The sequence below is a fragment of the Artibeus jamaicensis genome, unplaced genomic scaffold, assembly GCF_021234435.1.
Source record: "Artibeus jamaicensis isolate MK-2021 breed Jamaican fruit bat unplaced genomic scaffold, CSHL_Jam_final scaffold_1964, whole genome shotgun sequence".
In the NCBI taxonomy this organism is placed as follows: Eukaryota; Metazoa; Chordata; class Mammalia; order Chiroptera; family Phyllostomidae; genus Artibeus; species Artibeus jamaicensis.
This window is the reverse complement of record NW_026522030.1, coordinates 39,661,844-39,686,131: the sequence shown is the minus strand read 5'-3', so window position 1 is coordinate 39,686,131 and position 24,288 is coordinate 39,661,844. Positions and strand designations below refer to the sequence as shown.

General features: G+C 44.0%; 1 protein-coding gene across 1 annotated transcript in view; it reads right to left on the bottom strand.

Moving 5' to 3' along the window:
- Window positions 1-5,155: 5,155 nt before the first annotated feature.
- DMRT1 (doublesex and mab-3 related transcription factor 1) overlaps window positions 5,156-24,288 on the bottom strand; it is a 96,891-nt gene continuing 77,758 nt past the window's right edge. Inside the window, exon 5 of the mRNA XM_037165566.2 lies at window positions 5,156-5,310. Coding sequence (XP_037021461.2) covers window positions 5,156-5,310 — 155 coding nt within the window. The remainder of the gene's footprint in view (window positions 5,311-24,288) is intronic.

Below are 24,288 nucleotides of genomic sequence, written 5' to 3'. Positions count from 1 at the left end.
ATTCTCATGGAGGGGGAGGTCAGGGTTCCTATTTTGTCGTTTTAATCGCGGCCACGGTGACGCTGGAAGCCGGGGGCGTGCAGAAAGCCCTTTGAATGCGGAGGAAAAAAGAGCCCTCTCTTCCCAAGTATGGACTTAGCTCTCACACTGTCCGTGCCTCTAGGCATCGCTCTTTGGCCAGCTTCAAATTGAAAGGGGGAAACAAACGTCTAGTGAGGCCTCGGTGGGGTAACCAGCAATCGATTTCTTGAGGTGAGAATAATGCCCTTGTCTCCTTCAATTATTTGGGGAGCTACTCGAGCACACCCCAAGATATCCCCGAAGCCGCCCTCTGGGGTGTGGGGCAGAGGCTGCGTGCCTCCTGGGGAGACTGAACCTGCAGTTGGCGGGTCTGGGGGACGCAACGCACTAAGCAGAAAGTCCTGGACGGTCACGTCCTCACATGGTTTTGGCAGTGGGCTGCCGGAGGCTCTCCAGAGGCCTAGGCCTTTGGGAGCAAACGAGGGTGCAGAAAGGCCTACAACCCCGCTGGTACTACGCAGCCCCGGCAGGTGCTACTGCTTGGGCCTTCCTGTTCTCGAATTTTGGAAGCTAGCAGCGACTCGAGCTTGGGATGGTATGCTGCCAACGTGCAGATTCCTCAGACCTGGCCCAGACATGGGCCGGTCTCGCCCCGACCTTTTGGGGTGGGAGTGCAGCTCCCGCATTTGCTTCCTCCAAGGCGTCTTGAGCAGCGATCTCAACTCCAGGCTTTCGAAGGAAGGGACCGGAAAAGCGCTTCCTGGGGCGCTCCCCACTGGGCCTGGGGCCAGGCTAGTTTGCCCGGGCGCAGCCGCTTAGTTCTCTCTCTGGCCTCCGGACCCAGGAGCGCCCACGGCTTGGGCCTGCCTACCGCCCTGTGGATTCTCTCAGGCCGGGGACTGAAGGCTCTGGCCCTGAGTGCAGGAGCTCGCTCTGGGCTCCTAGGCTGAGTCGAACCCACCCCGCACAGCAGGACTGGACGTGGGCTGAGGACTGCGATCAAAGCTCCACAACGTTTCGCGACAGGGTTGCAGTGGGCGGCCTGAAGATCCCGTCTGCCTTCCGTGTAGAGTTTTTTAAAAATGTGTGCAACAAGGTTAAGTAGGAACAGCACAGGCTTATCTTACCCCTCTGACTTTAAAATACACACACACACACACACACGCGCGCGCGCGCCAAGGAAATCTTTTTAGTTAATTAAATCTTTTTAATTCATGGGACAAGCCAGTTCTCCCCAGGGCTCGCTCTAGTGCAGTTCTTCCAAGAACTAGCCCCTTTTCCAGAACTCTCTTCTGCCTCTCCCTTCCCCCCTCCCTTGCTGTCCCGGCACAAAAGCCCTACTTCAAGGAAAGTGGGAGAATGGGCGGGCTTCCAGGAAGTAAGTCCCAGCTCGGGTAAAGGGCCTGGGTAATAAAGAAGCAAAGCGCCGACGCTGCTCGCATCCCAGGCAAAGTGGGTGCAAACACCGTGTACCCACGCCAGACCCGCGGGAGACTCGAACGGCGCCCCAACACGGGGAATTCGAGGTGAGACTCAGCACACTTTGTCCAGTGCAAAGTTCTGGGCTGCGCAACTTCCGGAGCAACCGCGGCTCCGCCCACGCAGCCAGCACCCCGCCCCCGGCCCAGCTCGCCCCGCCTACCCGACTCGGTCCATGGCCCGCCGTCAGGGCCCCCCTTCGAGTTGTTGAGAAGTTTGCAGGTTATTTTGCTGGGGGAGACTTAAACGTGGAATTGGTTAAGTCCGTTCGCGTTTCTGTGAGGGGGTTGGGGGAAGAGTTGTTTTTTAAAGGCGAGTCGTTGGCAGCGCAGGTCTCAGGCCTTGTACACGTGTGGGTGTGCGGAGGGAGAAAGGAGGGTTAAAGCCCCGCACGAGTTTCCGGAGAAATCTTTCCAGAGCAGCAGCGGCGTAGGGCCGCAGCCGACCCCGTCCGGCCGAGCGGACAGGGCCGGGCAGGGGGAGCCAAGGAAAATCCGTCTCTAACGACAGACTGCTCTCTGGGGTCGTTGTGTAGTGCGAATAGCATTCTATAAGACGCTTGTAATACTTCTTGATGCAAAGCGTCAGGTGTACGTGAGACACCAGGTCACGAAATTCACGGGGAGAGGGGGCTCGAGTTCTATGCGTGGGTGGGAGTCCTGTTTCCCCGAGGTGCTAGGGAGACTGTGGAGCCTGCTACGCAGGTCTGGCTCACGCAGCTGCCCCGAATTGCGGTTTCGTGCGTGGGTTTCCAAGAGCCCCACGGCGGGTATGGCAATGGTTGTGACGGGGAGGAAGCGTGTCACCGAGGGCTTTCCCTGAAGCCCTAACCCCGCGGTGCGGAATTCGAGGCTAGTCGGTGGAGAGCCAACTGCACCGGGCGGGCTGCCGGCCCCGGGACCGCGTCTGCTGGAGGTTGGGAAGGGTCACTTTCGCCCCCTGCCACTGCGGGAGCCGCAGGCGGCTCAGGAGGAAGACGCACGCTTCGTTTAGCCCGTAGCCCCACGTTGCGTGGTCGCACCTCGCCCGGCGCTCAGGAAAGAAAGGCCGGGCAAGCCCGCTTCGGTTTTCCACCGCCACAGCAACAGATGCGTCTGTAAAGTAAGGGCTGTCCGGGCAGCCCACTACAGCAGCACACACTACCCGACACGCCCTCACTTGCACACACTCGTATACCGCACACACCAGGGATACCACCGCAGGAGGATTCCGTGCTACTCATAAAACTTTCAAGGGGGCAGAGTTGTGGAAAAAAATGACCGCCCCTCAACTGTGTATAAAAATGTTAAAAATTCAGTAGTCAATACTTAATTGCAGTGTTTTGCCTTGTGTTCGGAATTAGGTTAAGTTCATAATGCCGTCCACCTGGGGCAGATCCTCGGCCCACCCGGCACCCGCTCCGCAGCGGTCAAGGGTAAGCACCGGAGGAGCAAACGGGCGTCACTGGGCCACTCAACCGCATCAGGCGCCGGAGGAAGGCACCAGGTCCCTCTTTGATGGGGCTGTCGGAAAGAGAGGCGGGATCTTCCGACGATTCGGCCTGGGCCAGTAGTGGTCCTGGGGCCGGGCCCTCCCAATGGTGTAACCCTTCTGGAACGGGAATCGAGGTCAGGGTCCCTGCACAGCAGCGGCCGACCGATTCAAAGTCAAACTTTGCGTCAGGCGTGACAGTTGGACTCCCGGGCCCAGGGGGCCCAGAGGGGCCTCTGGGAAGTACGGGCGCTGCCCAACTGGCCTGGTTGCCAGAAGCAGGCCCGGATGAACAGAGTTTCTCAACCGGAGCCTAGCCCTCTGGGCGCACTAGGGACCCAGAGGGTGCTCAATCCAGGCTCCGAGAGCGCTGGGACGCTGATCCGGGCTCCACCTGGCTTTCCAGAAATGCAGGGTCACTGAAGGAGACTGTGCTGGAGGGAGCACTCTCCACATTGAGGGGACTTGCCGAGCTGCTCCCTTCTCCAACAAAAACTGCCAGGCAATATTAACGTGTTGGGGGTTAATTACTAAACGGAGAAAATTGGAGGATTCCTGGATCCGCAGAAGCCAGAGCTTGCTATTCAAAGAAATGAGAGGCGTCTGGGCAGTGAGCAGTGAGTGCCCAGGTGACCGAAGGACCTCCATCGCCAAGGACGACACCATTAATGCCTTGAAGGTGGCGACTCCGCGTCCGGGTCCTTCCCTGCGCGCTCCGCACTCTCGGCGTCGCCGTCACAATAGCTACAGCTACAAGCACCCAGAAGGGCACAGGCTGCAGTAGCAGCAGCCTGACAAGTGTGATAAAATGATCTCCCTTAACTAAACTCGTAAAGCACTGGGCAATAAAACTCAATCTTCTGTAAAATCCAATTAAGTCATTATCTGACTGATTGTATCTTTAATTGAAAACAGAAGTGACAGTAAATTTCTGTGATATATCAGGATCAATCGATACCGCTATACGATTCAGCCCCAAGAAGTGATTTATAATGTCAAACCTATATAGGTAACTCCACATTATTCTCTCTAAAACCACTGGTGGATGAAATTAAGAGTAAGTGCATTTAATAAAAAACAAGATGGTCAGGTTATTGATTACAACAGATGGGGGTGAAATCAAATAGATGTTTTCAAAGCACAGAGCGAAGAAAATACAAGTAATTTCTTTTTTCCTGTTTAATATCGCTCACCAAATATACACACAAGAAAATTCAGTCATCAATAACATTTTTATTTCAGGTACAGCTGCAACTACAGAACAATGAATTTTTTTAAGACTAGTTTCATTTCAGGATGGCTTCTGTTACATAAGGAAGTATGCCACAAGCAATTTTTAACAAAATAATGAACTCAGAAATATCTAGTAACTTTTAAAGATGTACTTATTTTCAAATCAGATTACAACCTAAGGTTACAGAATAATCTAGATTGCATCCATTTTTTTGTTGTAGTAGAAAGAATGTATATGGCAAACTCTTATATTATTCTAGAAACAACAGCCAGGAGCTCTGCCTTACTGGGGTTACTTTAAATTGTACTGTTGTCAACTTACTCTTTGCAGAAAAGGTAGCAATTCCTAAGAGCAATAATCTTTTTCTTCTGTCTTTCAGTCATGTTTTTGAAAGGGAACATGTTTTGAGGATGTGGGGTGAGGGTTAGGCTTTTCCAACAGCAACACAAACACACAGTTCCACTTACTGACCTTCTGTAGATTTCTAAAACCATCACTAACTTTGCTCTTTTCTTCTCACCAGTCAGGCTAAATTTATGTTTTCTGAAGTTTTATGAAAAATACTAAAATTCAAAAAATATCTAAAGTACCTAAGATTTCATTTTAAAACTAAAGTATCTAATAGTTATGACACATTTAGGTGCAAACGTATTTCTTCCTTGAGTGAATTACTGTATTTCTTGAAAACTACACATAAATCGGTGTCATAAAAAAAATGAGGGACCCTACTATTTATTAATTCCACAAGCAAACCACTTAACTCTTGGGAATGGTAGTCACCAATCCTAAACTATTCCAAATGTATTTTAGCCTCTGGGCTAAGACCTAATGAGTATAAACCAAACATGTTTCTCAACAGTTAAGTCAAGGCAAAATATTAACAACAAACCCTGTGTATAAATGGAATAAGCCTGCTATTCCAAGTGAACCGCCAAAGGCATGGGGCATGGTTTACTCATCCTCCTCAATGACGGGAGTAACGGTGAAGCTGCTGGGCTCCGAGGCCGGCTCACATTCAAGCACTCCCTTTGTGCTCTCGTTACTAATAGGAGAGCTGCCGGAGAGGGAAACCAAGCCAGAATCTTGACTGCTGGGCGGTGAGAATACTGGGAAGCGGGGAGAGACAGAGGGAGAAGAGTGTTAAAAGTGTCTAGTATTTCTACATTCAGTCTTCAATTAGGTTTCAACAAAGAAAGAGGCACTCTGCATTTCTATTCCCAGTTGAGTGTTTTTACAGACACATTCAAGTCCTCAGTACTTCTTTAGAATATAAAAGTAGTATTTCTGCACAGTATTATCTACTTAACTACAGGGAGAAGTTAGCTAGCGGAGTTCCAGTTTTATGTTGATTAAAAACAAAAAACAGTCTTCCCCTCTTTGGGGGAACTATTTCCACCCTTCACAGAACCCCTCCTTTATATAAAGGATGCTAATAAACCTGTCTTGTCAAATAATCAATCTGACAAATTACCCCAAGCAAGACTCCACCCATGTATTTCCACCATTTGACAGGTAACCCTAGTTTTTCAATATATAGCAAATGAAGGTGATAGCTTATCAACTTTTCCGTTATTTCTCTTGGATATAGGGGAACAAACACTTGGTGGTGGTAGAGAGAGCCAGCAAACATAACAGACATGCCATTTTAAAAAGTAAAAAGCAGTACATGGGAGATAAACTTTTTAAGATTGCAAAAAGTAAAAGAAATTGAATTATACCACAACACTAAAATAGAACTCAGGTCAAGATTTTAAAAAGCAAACTTGTAAAATAAGACTTCTATTAAAAATTGATGTTAAATATGAAGGATGCAAAAGTAATAAAGTGCTAAACAATTTTTGCAACCTTACAAGCCACAGTAGATACAAAATTAAAGCAAAAGGGTCTCTGACCTTCTTAACCTTAGCTGAGTTCAGATCCACCCCCAGAACTCCCTTCCTGCCTAGTGTGAATGTAATTAAGGGGAAGCTGCAGTGGTAATTTCTCTCCTCATTAACTTCCTGATTGGTTTCAGCCTCAGGATTTTGCCGGGCAGTAGTTTGTCACCAATTCCAAATGGCCAATCGTTAATACTAATGTTTGTGTAACTAACTGCCAGCATCTGCCACGGCTTCTTGTACAACAATAATGGTGAAAGGGTACATTAGTGCTCCTGTGTTAATTCAGCTTGTGTTCATCAATAGGGAAATCTATGATGTAATTAGCAAAATGCATTGGGAGCTGAGTGTTGAAGTCATTTGTAGAGAACTAAATCATAGTAGAAGCTGTATTGGGTCCTGATGTGTTTGCCATCAATACTTATTATGTTTGGAATTTAATAAGGTATATTACCATGCTGAAGAGACCTTTTTACAAGAGAACACCATTTACACTTGTTATGGGTTTGGAAAAGGTTTGCTGCAGCTAGTGAAACCGCACAAAAATAAAAGAACAGGGCTGGGATTTAAGAAGCAGAGCTTTAAACCACTCCACTGGACCAAATTATTTCAGAAAGCCCTTTCCTCTAATGTGGCACACAGATGAACAAACAGAGACCGTTTTGTATAGCTACACCTCAAGATCCAGTAAGGAAAGGCATGATCTGAAAACTTAGTAAATTTTAAAAATAATTTAGGTAATTTCCCGATAAACAATTATTTTGATATTAACAGTATATGTTTAGTTAACTTAAATAAAATGCAAGAGTAATAGTTTGTAACCTTTTTATAAAAGAGCTATTAAATAATGGTATTTTATAAATGCCAATAAGCATACATGTACATATATAAATATATAATAGCCACAAAAAAAACTGGAAGTCTATGACTTCATTTTATTGCAGTTCATAAAAGCTTCTAAAGTTTGAATTGTTCAATGGATTTAATTTAAAATTCCCAGCAAATCTGGGATGAATTATGAATTATGTTACATGCACAAGGATGTTGTATATACAAAAATATACAAATGTTTTCCAATGATGATAGACTTTGCTCTGACATCTTACACAGCAGTCTGGAGAGCCTGCTAAGAGCCAGCCAGAATCTAAGACTTCATCTGCCGAACTCCAGCACCACCTCAAAGCAGGGACAGAAGTTCTGAATGAACATTTACTACTTCCTGTATGCCACATACTTTAGTGAGGTGTTTAATCCTCAAACCATTCACTGAGAGAATTATTCTCTCCATTTTACATAAGGACCCTGTGGAAGCTGCCAAGGGCAGTGTGGCACTGGTGAGCCCAACCCTTCAGCTTGCTTTCGTCCCTGCACCATTCCACCCTTGGGTGATGAATTTAGTCATTGGCCACTGAACCTTCCTAAACTCTCTGTGGTTTTAAGGAGGCGAAACAACCAGACTCTTGTCAGGCTAACACAGAGGCTATAAAGGAATAGGTGACTGTTTGCCAGACATTCTGAGCCTGGGGCCTGCCTTTTTCTTCAGGTAGCAGCTGATTTTGGAGATGACCTCAAACCAGTCACACACCTCCCACTCCCCATTTAAAGGATTTGCGACTACAAAAGGGAGATATAGGAATTCTGCAAAAGAAAGGAATTTGGGGGTAGACCCCTTTTATACCCACTTGCCTTATGGGTATTGGACAGTAGTCCTGTGACTTGGGGCTACAAAAACATGCAGAGTGTCACCCGCACAGACTAGGAAGGCTCTAAGCACACTCAGTGCATGACTGTACTACAGAGAAGATGCAAATAAATGAACTCTACCTGTTTTGAAATATACCCGAATACTTGAAAGTACTTCTCCACAGAAAATTTAAATCCATGTTATTTTACTTCTGGCTTAGCAGTTTTTGAATAATGGGGTGCTGAAATGAGGGATAGTATCTGTTTAACTCACTCTGTGTAGCACCTCATAAAAGTAGATCCAAATGCACTAAAGATTTCAAAGTGTTTATCTTAGTAACTAATGTCCAAAATTTATTTTACCATTACACTTTGTGGGGTGGGAGGGAGGGGAAGAACAATAATTGATCAATGTAAATCATTTTATACCAATTAAAAATTCAGAAGTCAAAATTACACCTTTTGCTTTTTAAGTTGAGTCTAATGAGCCCTGCACAAGGCTAATTTCACCTCGAAAGGCTTCTCTTAATTATTTTGCAAAAATGCTAATGCCGAGTGTCAATGGAACCATAAGTAAAGGTCTGCTGTTGGTAGCACTAGAAATTGGCTCAATCTTTCTGGACAGCAATCTAGTGACATGTAATAAGAACCATAAAACTGTTCATACCCTCTGACCTGGTAATTCCACTTTGGGGAATAAGCCCAAAGAAAGAAAGAGTAATGGGCCCAAAGATGCTCAGCACACCATCACTGCATCAGTAAAGATGTTAATGCTTTGCTCTGGTGCTGAGCTGGGGGTGGGGAGAGGGGTAGCTGCCTCGAGGTTGGGGGCAGGAAGCATTCACAGGAGATGAACAATTCAGGATTATGCTACCCTGTAATCACCAACAGGTTCCTAGTATTTACAGAAATGGAAGAAATGACGTCTGGAGACCAAAGTAGAGACTGAAAAAGAAAAAAGGAGGGGAAAAAATTAAAAAAAGAAACCCTGCCCATCCGATCTTTTTTATGTTACAATGAAAGGTGGGTAAACCTCTGAGGTTGACCCTTGTTTGAACCAGCAAGCCCAGTATCTGTTTTCTCTCAAGTAGCCTATTTGCCTACAGAAGCTAAAGGGTCTTGATTATTATTTAAAAACAAACAAAAAACCTTACACATAATTATTCTTATAAAGAACGAACGTTGGGGAAAAAACCCTAGGATAATTTCAGCGATACCATCTAACGACCAGTATTCCTTTTAGAAAATATTGTATACTGACAAAAAACCCCACCTCTCTGAAAAACAAAACAAAAACCACTCTAACTGCTAAATCTTTTGACATTGCAAAGACCCCTGACTTTTAACTTGAATGATTTGTTGAAAGTCAATGGACTGGAACGAATAATTCTCTTCCAGTGATGTGCGAAAACAGGATATTCATGCTTGAGAAAAAAATTTTCTTCCTCTATATGTTAAATACTATTAAACTCTCACTAAGAAACCATTTAAAAATAAAAATGCAAGTGGCCTTCTTCAACTGTTAGCAACTCTTCACCTAGATGCTGACAGGAACAGAGAAAAGTGCCGGCCTCTTCGGTTTTGAGGAGTTTACAGGCCGAAGAGTCTGATGAAAAGCTGATGAATATTTCTTAAACAACAGATTCTTCTGCTTCATGATAACCATAGTGTTTGGAAATAAAATCATGTCCAATCAATACCACTTAGCAGATATTTAATGTTTCACAACAGAACTCTTTTCCAGAGTGGAACTGTGGCCCTTCTCACTAACATTCAAAATAATTAGGATTATCTTAGCTGTCCAAAGCTTGGCAGGTTCAGTTTGCACTTTCAAACAGCATTAATTCTTGGCACTCAGAACAAGGGATAAAAGCTAAAGATATGAATGGAGATCTTTATTCAACCTGATCTATCATGGATTAGCTCATTCTTTTCCAGTTCATGCCTGTACTCTAGTTAAGAGGAAGGCTAAGCTGTAACTGATGTAATTAGAAACCACAAGCTGAGAAAAAAATAGCCCCTTTTTAAAATCTTTTCCCCACTTACTATATATTTACTAAAAAAAATCTTTGAAACAATTAAATGTGTTTTTTCCACCTAAGTGTAATTAAAGAACAGTGATAAGAGAGGGGCTGTTCCGGATTATGCTTTCCTTGGAAATATATCTTAACTGTCAGTTCTACAATCTAATACAAATTTGAGAGGGGCCAGCTCTGCACTTTGCATGTTGCATAGAGAAGGGGCCAAGCGCCGGTAAGGAAGAGGATCCTGCACACGGAGTAAGGTAAGTCCTCAGTGCTTCCTCCTTGACACAACTACCATAACCTTGGTAAGCACTGGGAATTACCCATTTTAAAAAGTGACGTGAACTTGTAACAGAAAGTACATATTTACACAGTATCAACAGTACCTCTTTCCCTCCAAATTTCTTATATAACATGTATAGACAATTCACAAAATGCTAGAATAACATTTAAAAAAACCTTTTGACTCCCTTCTCCCACTAAGAACTTAAAAAAAAATATTATATTTATTTTCAGGGAGAGGGGAAAGGAGGGAGAGAGGGAGAGAAACATCAGTGTGTGGCTGCCTCTTGTGTGCCTCCTACTGGGGACCTGGCCCACATCCCAGGCATGTACCCTGACTGGGAATCAAACCTGAGACCCTTTGGTTCACAAGCCAACACTCAATGGACTGAGCCACACCAGGCAGAGCAAGAACTTCTTAATTCTCAAAAGAAACAGAAGTCTATTAAGCACCCTTTTGTAGCACATCAGAGAACCTGAGGACCTGGGATCACAGCCCAGCACAGCCACTGCTGCAGACCAGCTTCCCTACCGTTTAAGAAACAAAGGGCTAATCCACTAAAACCTACTCCCTTACCTTGCAGTGTTAAACACAGACAGGAAGAACCTTTTTCTGTCTGTTTCAATGCAGTACATACAAAGGGAAAAGAGAGAAGGGACCCTACTCAGCCTTCCACTCCACTTAGCACCCAGGCAGAATCATCTCGGGCCAGACATTCCTTTTCCACTCCTAGGCACCCCCTGCACAGCAGATCCTCCTGCCTTGCAGCTGCCAGCGCCTCAAATTCCCTGGTCATTTCATGAGGGTGGGGTCACCAAAACCAACTGGGATTTCAAAGAAAACCCACAAATAAGCAACATCTGACAGCACCCCTACCCTCACAGGGCTCACACCCTGGGTCCTCAACTCCCCAAACACCTCTTGCCCATCAGCAGTGGCAATGCCCCTGGCTGCTCCCTCAGCCCCAAACTCATGGGCAGTTGTGGAGACTTTTCTCTCACTGACTGACTTCTTCCCAAACGGTTTCCAAAGTGAGCAAGTGTGCATGTGAGGGGTTAACTCGTTATTTGGTCAACTGACTTGTCTCATTCAGGGAGGAAGCATTTGATAATACACACAATCCAAACACTCAAAGATTCTCTAATGCACTGTTTTAATGAAAACAGACTCAGTTTTGAACCTAAACATAGTGTGGCTTTTACTTCTCTCCGCTAACAACATCCTGAGGCAACACTCCTCACTTTAACTAATTCTCCTCTTTTTTCCTCTCCAGTGAAATAACCTCAAGACGGACTGGGAAGAAATGCCCTCTACTACCTGGGCAGTGCCCTTAAGCACTGAGTCTCAGTTTCCCTGTCTGTGAAATGAGGGTAACAACAGGTCATTGTGATATAATTATTGAGCACACACGTTTCCTTGCTTCTTCTGTCTACTGCCTAAGTTTCAGTGTCTTGAAGTGAGGTGACTCTTGCTTTTGAAGTTGCCAGGATCCAATCAGCACTTAGTACCAGGTCTCTTCACCCCAGACCCCACATACTTTTTGAGAGCCTAGAACCAGGAACACATGCTTACTTCATTTTGAGCCTATGTAATAGTCTGAGTGTCATATCCAAAAGGCAAAACCACCTCTTCCTCACTTGGACAACAGGTCCCAAGTTACTTACACTCTGCCTTTTTCATTTTTTGAGGGTGGGGTGATAAGATGCCAAATCTAAATCAAACAGATTGTCTGTGGACAAGGTTTATAAACCACACAAAAAAGTGTTATTATCCGGTGATCTAGCAAACCATCCCCTTCAACGGCAGTGTTCGGAAGCAGGAAGAATCTCTCGAGTTTGAGGTTAAGTTTGTCCTAAAAGCTGGGAACTCTGGGAAGTACTGGGCATGGGCTTCAGTGCCCCAAAGGAAGAGGCTCATGGGTCCTGATCTACAACAACTGGGTACATGGAGTCCTGACTGAGTGAGGTTTGTGGGGTAGGAGACACTCCATGAAAATGCAACAGAGCAGACGGACCATCTCTTACTACCTGGACATCTCAGATGAGTCCCTTAACCTCCCCATGCCTTGCTTTCTTCATCTGTAAAATGGGGGCATAGTAAAGCACTCAGGATGGTTCTATGCAAAATGTCAGGGCCCCACTAAGCCTGATGCAGCTGAAAAGCCTACAGTCAGGCACAGCTTTACCATTTGCTCACCCAGCACCTCGGCACTGGGTGGTATACAAATTACTCTGTTCTCACATCACTTCCTGGCTTCTATCCTTCTCTCTGCAGTCCTCAACTACACCTGCTGCTCCCATGTCACTGTTCCTGAGCATCTGAGGGGTAGCAATCAGAAGGCAACTACTGCTCCTGGTCCAGCTTCTCACCTCTGAAGAGGCAGACCACTTTGCCATCATGTGAGTGCACCGATGAGGGCAGGTGGGCTGGGTGGGAGGCTCTTACTCCTGGCAGGCAAATCATAATCATGTATCTCACAAAGCTGAGTTTTAGTGTCAAGGAGATGATATATGACAAACCAGTTTGTAAACTTGAAGGCTGTACATACACGAACAATCATTATGTTCTTTGTCTCCTCCCCCTGGCCCTTCTCTGGGGAAGAAGATTGAGTTAGTATCTGTACTCTGCTAACACAGGACCAAGAAATGAGAAATATTTTTATTAAACACGGGATAAGAAAGGAAAAAAATTTTAGTGACAACACGGCTCAAATATCCCTGAATGTTCTCAAACAAGTTTCAGTTCTGATGTTCAGGGAAATGTGACTTTTATTTTATTTCTTTCTTTACATACCCAGAGACTGAAAGTTAAGATGAATTCCAAACTGAAACTAGCCTGTTACTAGCCTGTTATTTTGTGCTTTTTACAGCATCATGCACAGGACTTCAGTTACATATAACACTTCCTGAGGCGGGGCCAGGAGGCAAGAAGAATCGGCTGCACCAGGCTGGGAAGGAGCCAGGAGAACCTGCACAGCAGAAGTGGGGCTACAGCAAACATCTCACCAACTGCAGTGGAGCTGAGAACACCTACCATGCACTGTCTAGCACAGTGCAGGGCACACAGCAGGCGTTTAATAATGGATGCGCAAGTGAGAATGACCACGGAATTTAGTCTTCACAAGGCATGCTGCAACCACAAAACAGGCTGACCCTCACACACATTGGCAAATAGAGTCTCAAGTCCAAAACCAGATTTGAGGATTTTGAAGTGCAAAGGTTTCATTTAATTCCATCTGTATTTACTGCACAGGAACGCTAAAGCAAAGGCCAGGTGCCAGGGCAAAGAGAAAAGCAGCGTCAAACACACCCTGGGACCAGAGGTGCAACCAGGATCTCAGTCCAGCTCTTACTGAGCATGAAGGACCATGTTCCTTGCAGACTCTACAATGCAAATGAGGGTTCAAACCCAAGTTCAGCGCCAAGCCTGGGTAGTCACAGGAACAACTGCATTTGAAAACAAGGTGTAAATACCAATGTGATAATCTCAGAAACTAAGGTAGTCCAGGCAAAGAAGATGCTTTATGAGCTGTTTCTGGAATAGAATTCCCCTTTGATTCTGGGAAGGCTGTTTTCTCAGCTCCAAGAGGAACCAGACCCACAGGGCAGGCTGTGGCACTTACCATCCTAGAAACTGGGTTGGCTCTGTCCAGGTATTTTGCAACAAGGAAAAATTTTAAGGTAGCCTTGCAGCACATCTTCTTCACATTGAGAAGAAAGAATCACACTCAGCCCAATGGGCATCTTGTTAAGACTAAGAAAAAAGACTGAAGTTTTGGAGCCAATGCCACTGCCAGGACAGCCAGTCACCAGGACAGTGAATAATGCCTCTAACCTGGGTCTCTGAGTGAATTTGGGACCCAGAATGAGTGCTGTCTAACCCGCTAGCCTTTCACTTTGGAATTACATCATCTTTGATAAAAACACACTGTTTAAAAAGACATGGAAGATGTGAGCTTTAGCTATATAGTTTTTAGGAAGTCCTTTATTTTAAAATATTCTGAGGCTGCAATTAAATGGATATAAGAGAAAGTTCACAAGCCATTTCTTAAGTAGAACTTGTATAACATTTGCATTTAATGTGAAATGATACGCTAGCAGCACGTCAGAGGATTGTGTCAGGTAAATTATTTATCCTAACTACCAGGAGACTCTGTCCTCTGCAAAAAGCAAATACAAAACTCCATCGGCACTGGCTATCATACCATGTCAACATTTTCTTTTCTTTCTTTTAAACTAGCATTACAGGAAATTTAAGACTAGAAATTATTAATATTTTTCTCTGGTACAGAGAATGAAGCAAACACCAGACACAACTACATAAAATATATACCAGAACAGAAAGTTCCAGGCATTCCAGGCAGGAGAATACATGCCTACTCACAGCTGCACGAGTTACACACACCCAAACATGACACAGCCACCACGGGGGATAAGGTAGTTCAGATTACAGGAGCAATACCTTCTTTTGGAACAGGTCTCGTTCAGGGTGATCAGATATAAGAGAACAACAGCACAAACTATATATTTTCCCAATAAAATACTTCAACATTTTTCATAAAATCTCAATCGCTAAAAAATTCAGTGTTTTTCTTAACACATTTCTTTTTGGCTTGAAATGCTGTCTGTTCAGTTAGCTCCCACGAAAGGATGTCCACCCTAAGAGGTTAACCTGCAGGTGATATGAGGCATTCAGGGAATGTGGCCACGCCTGCCCCTGTCTGGGGGTTTATATTTTTAAATTGTTTCATTAAGGAAGACCTTGTGTTTTGACAAGTATTTTAGTTTACCTTCAAAAAGGGATCTTCCTTTTCCTCCCAACCACATCCCATCTGAAGCCACAGTAACTTGCAGCCTCTCTTTGGGGGCTTCTGAGACAGACGCCCCAGGTGTCTCTGGGTGAGAAGCTCCGGGCCGGGAGCTTCTGAGCTGAACTAGGAAACTTACCTGACACCAATTTTTATTTAATTCTTCCTCCCACTAGTCAAAACTGGTTTCCTTTCAGAATTTAGTTTTCTGTTTTTAATTTTTTCATTTACGGTAAAATGCACACAGCATAAAGTTTAGCATTATACCCACTTTTAAGGGTACAGCACATTCACGACGTTGTACAATTACACCATCTGCCATTGCTAGACACTCTTCCCAAACAGACACTCTGTACCTGCCAAACAATAATAACTCTGCATTCCCCGCTCCCCAGCCTCTGGTAACCACCCCTTACTTTCTCTGTGAATCTGCTCTAGGTACCTCATATTAGTGGGGTCATATAGTATTTGTCTTTTTATGTCTGGCTTATTCCACTTAGCATACTGACTTGAAGGTTCATCCATGTTGTAGCTGTGGCACAATTTCCCCCTTTTATAGCTGAATAATATCCCATTGTATGTATGTGTTATTTTATTTACTCATTCATTTATCAACAAACATGTGGGTCACATCCACCCTTTTGGCTACGGTGAACACTGTTGAAATGAACACTGGTGTTCAAATAGCTATTTGTGTTCTTGCTTTCAATTCTTTGGGGTATATACCCAAAAGTGGAATTGCTGGATCACATACAATTCTGTTTTTAAGTTTCTGAGGAATTGCTATACAGTTTTCTAATGCAATGACACCAGTTTACATTAGTACCAGCAATGCACAAGGACTCTAATTTCTCTATATCCTCAGCAACACTGTTTTGTTTTTTAAAAAAATTATAGCATCCTATTTGGTGTAAAATATGGAATTCAGTTTTTGGTCCTTTTCTAGGAAGGACCTCTCTCCCTCCATTTGTTCCCATTCTTCCCCAGCCTTGACCTACTATCCTGTCTCTATTTTGTCACTGCCCAACTGACTGAAGAGTCAGCTTCACTGCCTGCACCCTGCTGATCACCCAAGCCAGTGGCCTGTCCTAGCATTTCCTCCTTCCCTCTGGAGCACTGGACACCTGACCATGGCCTCTTCCTTCCATCTTCCTGTCATTTTCCTGAACTCTCCCTTCCTCTGACCAGCTCTTCTCCAACCATATCCTAAGTAGACTGTCTCCAAACTGCTCGACTTGGTCCTCTCTTGTCACAGATGCTTTAAATGTCACTTCCTTGCAAATGACTTAAAAATTTATCTCTTGTCCTGAAAACTACTTCTGTGTTTTAAGTATCTGCTGGACATCTCCACCCAGTTGAACCTCCTTCAATGTAAAACTCATGGTGTGTAAAACTGAACCCACCATTTCCTCCTCCAACAATAAACCTGACGCTCCCTCCTCTCTTGGGTCCTGAGCATGACCACTTTCCCCGCTTGCTCAGGCTTTATCTTAGACCCGCTCACATCTGAGCAGTTATCAAGACCTGCTCTCGTGAACTGCAGAGCTCTTCCTACATCCCTCCTTCTTACCGCACCACAGTCTGAATTCCCACCATTATCATCTCCTATTTAATCTGCTAGCTTGTGGCTGCCCTATCCAGTCTTCTCTCTCTCCTTCACTTCACCCATGGTGGCCTGTTACTCTCCCAGAAGCATGTCTCTAACTAGACATTTTCCCCAAATTAACACCTTTGGTGGCTTCTGAAAAAGTCCAAACTCACTGACTGTCCTGGCATTTGAGGACCACCCTGATTTCCCACTTCTCCCCTATACTTAAACCAGTTCCCGACTCATTCCTGCTCTTGATTCCAGGACAGACCTAGAATCAAGGTTCTGTCCTAGGCCAGGTTCCCTGCCCCGACACTGAAGTCATGTCAGTCTGTCTCCCCACTCTCCACGAGTCAAAGCCCAGGTCAAAAGCCAACCCTTCCTGATCCAACAGGGACCCTGGCCCCACCCACAATGCCCAGAGCCCTCTGCCTCTACCATTCTTGCAGCACTATCGCTGTTGCCTTCCTATCATCTTCCATCATAGAACTAACAGCTCTCCCACAGAACAGGGTAAGGCCCACATCACATGTCTCTGAGACGCTTCGGTGGCCACCAGTTAAAAGCTTTACCCCTGGTAAGCACTCAACAAGTAGTAGTGGAATGAATGAAAGAGAAGTCTTACTGGTCAAAGCCAGCTGCTCTGTTTCCTAGAACCCAACCACTCCTGACCAGCATAACAGATGAGTAGGCAGGAGAAGAAAGGTGGAGAAACAGCTATCATAACAAGAGAGAGATGACAGCTGCCAGCCCCACATCCAGGAAGGGGTGAGCAAAACTAAAAATAATACATGTGATAATGAACCTGAACCCTCAAGAAACGTTCAGCATCCTGAAGGCAAGAAAGAAGAAAAGCTATTTATAAACATCCTGTCATCCAAGGTTGGGAGGAGGAAACTCTGGCAGTTGTAGGAGAAATTATCAATTGTTTGGAAAACTCATTTTTGTGACACAGATCATTTCTCAGTGATGGCAAGTTAATGAGACTCAATCCTTACACCCAATCTTCAGACAGAAGGGCCTTCACTGGAGGCACTGACAGAAATAACAGAGCAACAAGCTGGAGACTGACAGGTAGACAGACCTTCTCTCCTGCTCTAAAGTAAAAGAAGCTCCTTAAAGCTACTGCCTTACAAAAATTAGGTGATGTGGTACTATCAGGTAAGTTCTGGACAGGCTGTTTTTATCACTGATTGATTGATAATTGAAAATGTGAACAACACCGTAAGGAAGCTTTACTCAACAGACATATATAGAACTCTAGCCCTGACAATGAGCAAATCCACATTCTGAAACATTAATATAAAATGACCATGCACTAGTATGCAAAGCAGGTCTCCGCAAAGTTCAAAAATGTGTATCTTTCAAGCCTTAGAAATCCTGGAGATTAAAGCCCATAGTCTATCATGATAATTACTAAGGAAAAACTCTTCAGCTTGAAAAACAAAAGATAAACAAGATGAAATAAATTTCATTGACTCTAACCAACAGGCCAGCATTTGGTCACAATATAATTTATTCCACCTTTAATGCTACTGTTGAAAGTATTTAAATGCCCAGGCACTGACTCCAACCCACACACTCCTCCCTCGATTCTACATTCCAAGTAGATCAGGTATTTTCACACTTGGTTCATCTTCAGTGAAGACTGTAATTAAATCTTTAATTTGAAAACAAGAGTGAAAGTCCAACGGTCACCGCATTATTGGCTGCCCTCAAAACTTAGAGCAAAGAGCAATCAAATAACAAATGGTGACCTCAGCTCCTTCAAGCTTAAGTAATCCACTTATTTCAGAAAGGATCATCTCAAAAGTGACCAGTTTACAGCAGAGATGCTTTCCAGTCATCTGTAAGCTTCCTGGAAAAGAGATATGTTACTTAAATTGCATAAACTGTCAAGTTTATGCACTGTCTGGCCTTTTGATTACACCATAAGTTTTAAAACATAAACTTCAGAGCACACTTTATTTTGGAGACAAGGTACTGGAAGCAGTCTTGTAGGAAGTGGAGTCCTCTCGGGAACATGACTGCTGTTGGTCCTCTTTATTTCTTAATCTACCTCCAGAACTAGCTAAAACTCTTCTTCAGCATGAAAGAAGGCAGGGTGGTGCTACTTGGTTACTTAATTTATGGAATATTTATTGGGTTCCTGTTCCGTGCCTAACACTGTGGTACATAAAGGGAATACAGCCGTGAACGAAACAAGTCTCTCTTCTCAGAAGAAAATTGCCTGGGACACCTGGGACCAGGTTCCAGCTGAGTCACCTAGTGCTGATGTGACCATGGGTGGGCAATAATTTAACAGCTGTGAACCTCAATTCCTCATCCATTAATAAAACACAACATTAAAGGTTGTTGTAATAAAAAATATATATATATACACCAAGCATTCCACCAACACTAGGTCCTTCCTTTGCCTGTCCCTTTCCATAATAAGGGAACAAATAGCAAGTCCTTCCAATGGGCACCAGGGGCCATCTGAAGCAGAATCGGGAGGAAGGTGACACTTCCTCTATTACGTTTGCCTGACCCTTTACACCTCCCTCATGTCCTTGCTGTTCTTAGGTACCCTGCGTTCTGCGTTCCCTGGTTCTCTCCCTTGGCCTCCCCTCTGCCAAATTACACCACACCCTCCCCTCAACTCACTCCAGAAACAATTCTGTTCTTTCAGTAACTGCCTAAAGTTCTTGGTGAAATACCCAACTCATTTAATTCACCCAAGTAGAAAATGCAGGGTTCGTGCTCTAACCCTCTTGTTGGTATTTTATTTTTTTTAAAAAGGCCCCTAGACATTGCAGAGATGTCATCTTTGGAAGCAGGGCAAATTCCCAAGGTATTGTTGATACCACTCAAGATACAGAGGGCACTGCTATTAAGGGGGTAAATCCTCGAGTTTCACTTTTATCACGTCAGTTTTTCGTAGTTTACAGAGAAGGGGAATTTTCTTCCTGCTGAGTGAGGTCCTGGCCCATGCCCGGTCTGCATCCCCACCTTACTACGGGGGCACGGCTGTTCCAAGTACTGACTAGTGAGAAAGTCAAGTTGATGATCAGCTTCCCTGTTACTCTGCCTTCCAGAATCTTAATTAGACTGTAGTCCTATGCTAACCAGAAAACCAGTATGTAAAGAAGAGAAATTACAAGACAATTAATTACTTTCCACTAACAGAAACCGTATTGTTCTCTAGTGTTTCAATGGGGCTCCAGGATTCTAATACAGTATTTGTCAGAGTGTTGAATCAAATGAACTTTTAATTGTTTTTGTTAGGAAATACTGCTAGTTGTAATACTAACCCAGATAAAATTGAAAGAAAAAGAATAGATACAAATATTAGCATTAGCTAACAAGCATGTTTGGTAGTTAAGAGGGGAAATTTTTTACATGCTAAACCAAGGTCATCTGTTTATTTAAAAAGTACTTAGAGTCACTATGTCAAAACAAACTCAAATAACACAGGATTCCATTTGCTGTGATAAACATGTATTATTTTATAGTAATAGTATGTATTATTAAAGACAGAAAGTAAGGGTGAAAGGAGATCGCAGAACAGAGGCCCCTGCGGACGCACAGCTCTCCTCTCTGGGGCTGAGGGGTCAGCTGCCTCCCAGAACGAGTGCAGGCTGTGGGCCCTGAGGAGTGAAACGGGAATTCTTAGGAAGAGACTACTGGTTAAGAGGCCACAGCACATTACGACAGGTGTGCTGGTGTGATTCCCTGACAACTTCTGACACCACCCAGGGAGTCCTCTGCCGGGAGCTTTGCTCTTCCGCACACTCACAGACTTACTGCCCCAGTTCTTCTCCACAAAGCCAACCATGATTTTGCTGAAAAAGACAACCCCAAAGTCCAGGCACCCGAGTTGTAGGTTTGCCTTCTGAAAATGAATCCAGGAAAGCAGCTACCCGAGAGACCCCAAATCCCACATTTTTTAAATCTACTTTCCAAGCAGAAGAGCTTTCACAGAGGTCCATCATGTGATTCAGGGAAGGGCTGGGAGTAACTTATATTTGCTATCAGATTCGGTGTGTTTCAGAAAATAAAGTGAGTCACTTGGCAGAACCCTGTATCCTCTTCCAAAGCAACCTCTTGTGCAGAGCCCTCTCAGGCCCAAAACAGCAGAGCACAGAGGAGAGAAAAGGAGTGGAGTCAGAGGCTGGAACGCACGCCCCTCCAGCGCAGCCCACCTCTGCCTGACAACCAGGCTGCAATGCCTTTCAGGGCCAGCAGGGGGCTGCAGGCCCCTGGAGAGGAGGCTGACTTCTACCAAGACTCTTGAGCACCTAGCAGCAGAGCACCTAGCAGCAGAGTCTGAAACAAGACCATAGGGTCTTTGAATTTGGAAGCTGCCAGACACCAAGGTATCAAAAAAGAGAGTACTCAAGAGATCTTATCTTTCTGAGTTCCATGTGCCTGAGGAGAAAAGAGTAAAGGGGGACAAAAGCCCCTTTGTCATGTAAAAACTTTGCTTTTCCCTTCATCAGATTTAAAATGATGATGCATACTGTTCATCAAAGTACACATCTGACAGGAAGGAGAGAGGACAGCAGGGACAGAGCCAGCAGGGGGTGGGTGGACATCACGGTGGGACCAGCCCCCCCATCATGTTCCCCAGGAGGCACAAGAGAGCCGAATTCTGGGCAAATCCGCACAGGTGAGTTTTCAGAGTAGATAAGTAATTACCCTAGTCCACCTCATGTGACCTTCCATGAAGTCAGGATGGAGACAAGGAAAAATGAACCAATTCACCCCAGCAGGCTCCAGCACCTCACGGTCATCAGTATCAAGGGATCCTGATACATCTAACAGAAATGCCGTGGTGCCTGACCAGGGCCATTCAATCAATGAAGCTAACACAGAGTCCAGTGCATGCTCAAATCTCAAACCAGAGTGCCAGGAATCAGTGCTAGTACAGTAATAAACTCACGGGTTTATATGGTGTTTGTCGTCAAGACTACCTTGTCTCTTGGGCGAGCCACGTCTGGGGCCTCAGTTTCCACATCTATAATGTGAGGGGACTGAGCTCAGTGACTTCTAACTTCTCTCCCAGAAATACAATTTTTTGTTTATTTACATCTCAAGTCTCCGTGTCTTTTCAGCTCTACAGGTTCAAGTGCCTGCTCAAAGCCAGAGTTAATCGAGGGCAAAACAGAGCTGGGTAATTTAGCATCAAGTGATTACTTCCAAAGCAGGAAATTAACCTCTTTTCTTTCCTAATAGAGACAGTAATGTCTTCTGTCAATAATGGACTAAGCTCTTTCCAATAATGGATTCGGCTGCACAGGAGGAGGTTCAACTCCTCTGTATTACTGTGCAAAAGTGGCTGTAGGTGACACGTTGACAGCCTCTCCTTCAGAATCAAATGCTGATCATAGTATGAACACTTGGTGGAAATCAGATCAAAGAGAACATTTCACAATGCATTTCCCAACACCAGCATTTCTCCAGCATCTTGATCGGCTCAGTCTATGAATCTGGTCCTTGGCAGTCTCAGTCACAACTCCCTGTGTGAATCCCAACTACCATCTACTGTGACCCCGCAGACCTGAACGTATATACCCCTTAGGACAGAGAGGACATGTCCCTAACCTTTCCTACAAAGACAACAGCACATTTTTAGCTGCATTGAAAGCACAGTTGTCCCCACACTACGTCAAGAAGAAAGCAGGTAGAGTTGCCTTCTTTCTGTTCTGGGGGCTGTCTTCTATTAGATGAGTCCTCTAGCAATGCAAAAGCAGCTATAAGATGAAAATCACTAGGGTCTTTACCAGCACCTCTGCCGGTGTGAGAGCTGGTGTTTTTGTGTGGAGATTGATTGGAATTCAGAGCAAGCTGACTGTTAGGCAGAGATGGACTATGCTAGAGGCCCTTACCTTGTGAACTGTGACCCCACTCTTAGACTTTTCTTGCAGGGAGAGAAGTAGTGGTGGACAAAATGGTCCAGTCACCTGGTGATTTAGGCACTGCCCAGATGCAGGATGAGGGCAGCTTCCATACTGACAAAAATGTAGATGTTCTAAATACCGTGCTAGCAGAGGTTTGTGGGACGTGGTACTTTCCTACAGTGCTGGTAGGAATGGAAGCAGGTAAGGCTCACTCTTGGGGTTAATCTGGCAGTATTCACTATTATTTAGAGCAGACTTTCTTTGAAATCCCCCTTCTTAGTATCTCCCCAGTAAAACACCAGCATACATATATAAGAAAACTACAGCATTTGTTTAAAACAACATAATTTTCAATAAATAAGGAAATTAACCAATAAACTATGATTCACCTAAACTGTGAAATCCCTATGTACCAGTTAAAGGAAATAAAGCAGACCCTCATGTATACCGTGAAGATCTCTGAGACCAACTGTTGGACTGAAAAAAGTGTATTTGAGCAACAATATGTTCACCATGTTAAAAGCCAAGCAAACTATGACTAAGAAACATAGATCTGCATGTGATTTCATAGCAAAAGTTTAAAATGACATACGGTATGTTTTTAGCTCTTGAGGCAAACTGTTAAAATAAAGGGGAAAATAGTATGCACACCAAAATTGACACAGGTTAAAAAAAAACCTTGCAAGGAATTACAGAGAAAATAAGAACTGCAGTGTTTTTCTTCTGTTCATTCAAGCAAAAATAGTTACTTTAAGTGTACATTCAGAAATATGTTCCGAAAAGTCAGTTATCCAAAGTTATTTTTAACTGCTCTCTTATAAACCTCTGACTTATAAGGTACTTTTTAGATGAATAAAGTACAAAAGTTAACTGTACAGCAAGTTTCATCTATATGGAAGTATGAAGTGGCTGACTGTAAGCTATTATGAAATAAGTATTCATTAAAGTCTAGTTATATTGTTAATGGGAACCACTTAAAACTATCATAAATTTCTGGAAATAGTACTTGCAGAAAGATCTAACTTGCTGATAAGTATGTATTTCATTTCATTATTACTGCTAATTGGTTGTAATACAGCAGGTCTTTATCCAACAGAGACTCTGCACAACTCCTCAGGTTAAGTTAGTCAGTCACTGGGTGGTATGCAGTTTGAGCAACAAGTTTATTAAGTGATCTTGTTAACTTAGTAAGTAGTCATGCTCCTTCCGAAGCAACTGACAACTGTAGTAAAAATATTTTGTAGTATGTATGTTTGAAACATTATAGAACAGTAATATTTTATGAAACACAGCCTTATATATGTGTGTGATATTATAATAGAGATACAAATATAGTATTTGGAAGAAAGCCAAATTTAAAGCACTTCAAAAACTGAGATGCTGAATCAAGCTCAGTTCCATACATGTAACTGAAGGTGGTTATTAAAAGAGTGACTTGAAATTCACAGGACAAGAAATTCTGTCCTCAAAATACGCCTACCACCCTAAGATCAAAATACCTAAAATTTCATTAGAGATTCATTTCTTTGGAATAAACACTGATGTCCTTTGAAAATGCAAATCATCAGCAGGCCTAAGACATAAAATCAATCTTATTTTACCATGCTATTTATCAATTTTTCTCTCAAAAGAAAGAGAAGCAAGAGGGAAGCAGGCACCCAGCAGTTCAGAGGAAGTTCCGTATTTGTACGTGCCCTTATTGTGTGAGGACGACACAAGAGAACTAACAGAAGCCCAATGCTCCCAATTCATCACTGTTTCTTTCCTGGCATCGGTCCTGCCTGCAACACTTTCAACTGTACTTTCTAAGAATTTTGGCAGGCACCAACTCAATCAGAAACATACAATTAAGATCAGGGAATTCTTCAAAAACTGATAAAATGCAATGTATTAAGCACTAACCACATGCCATATGCAATGCTAAGCCCTTTACACACATT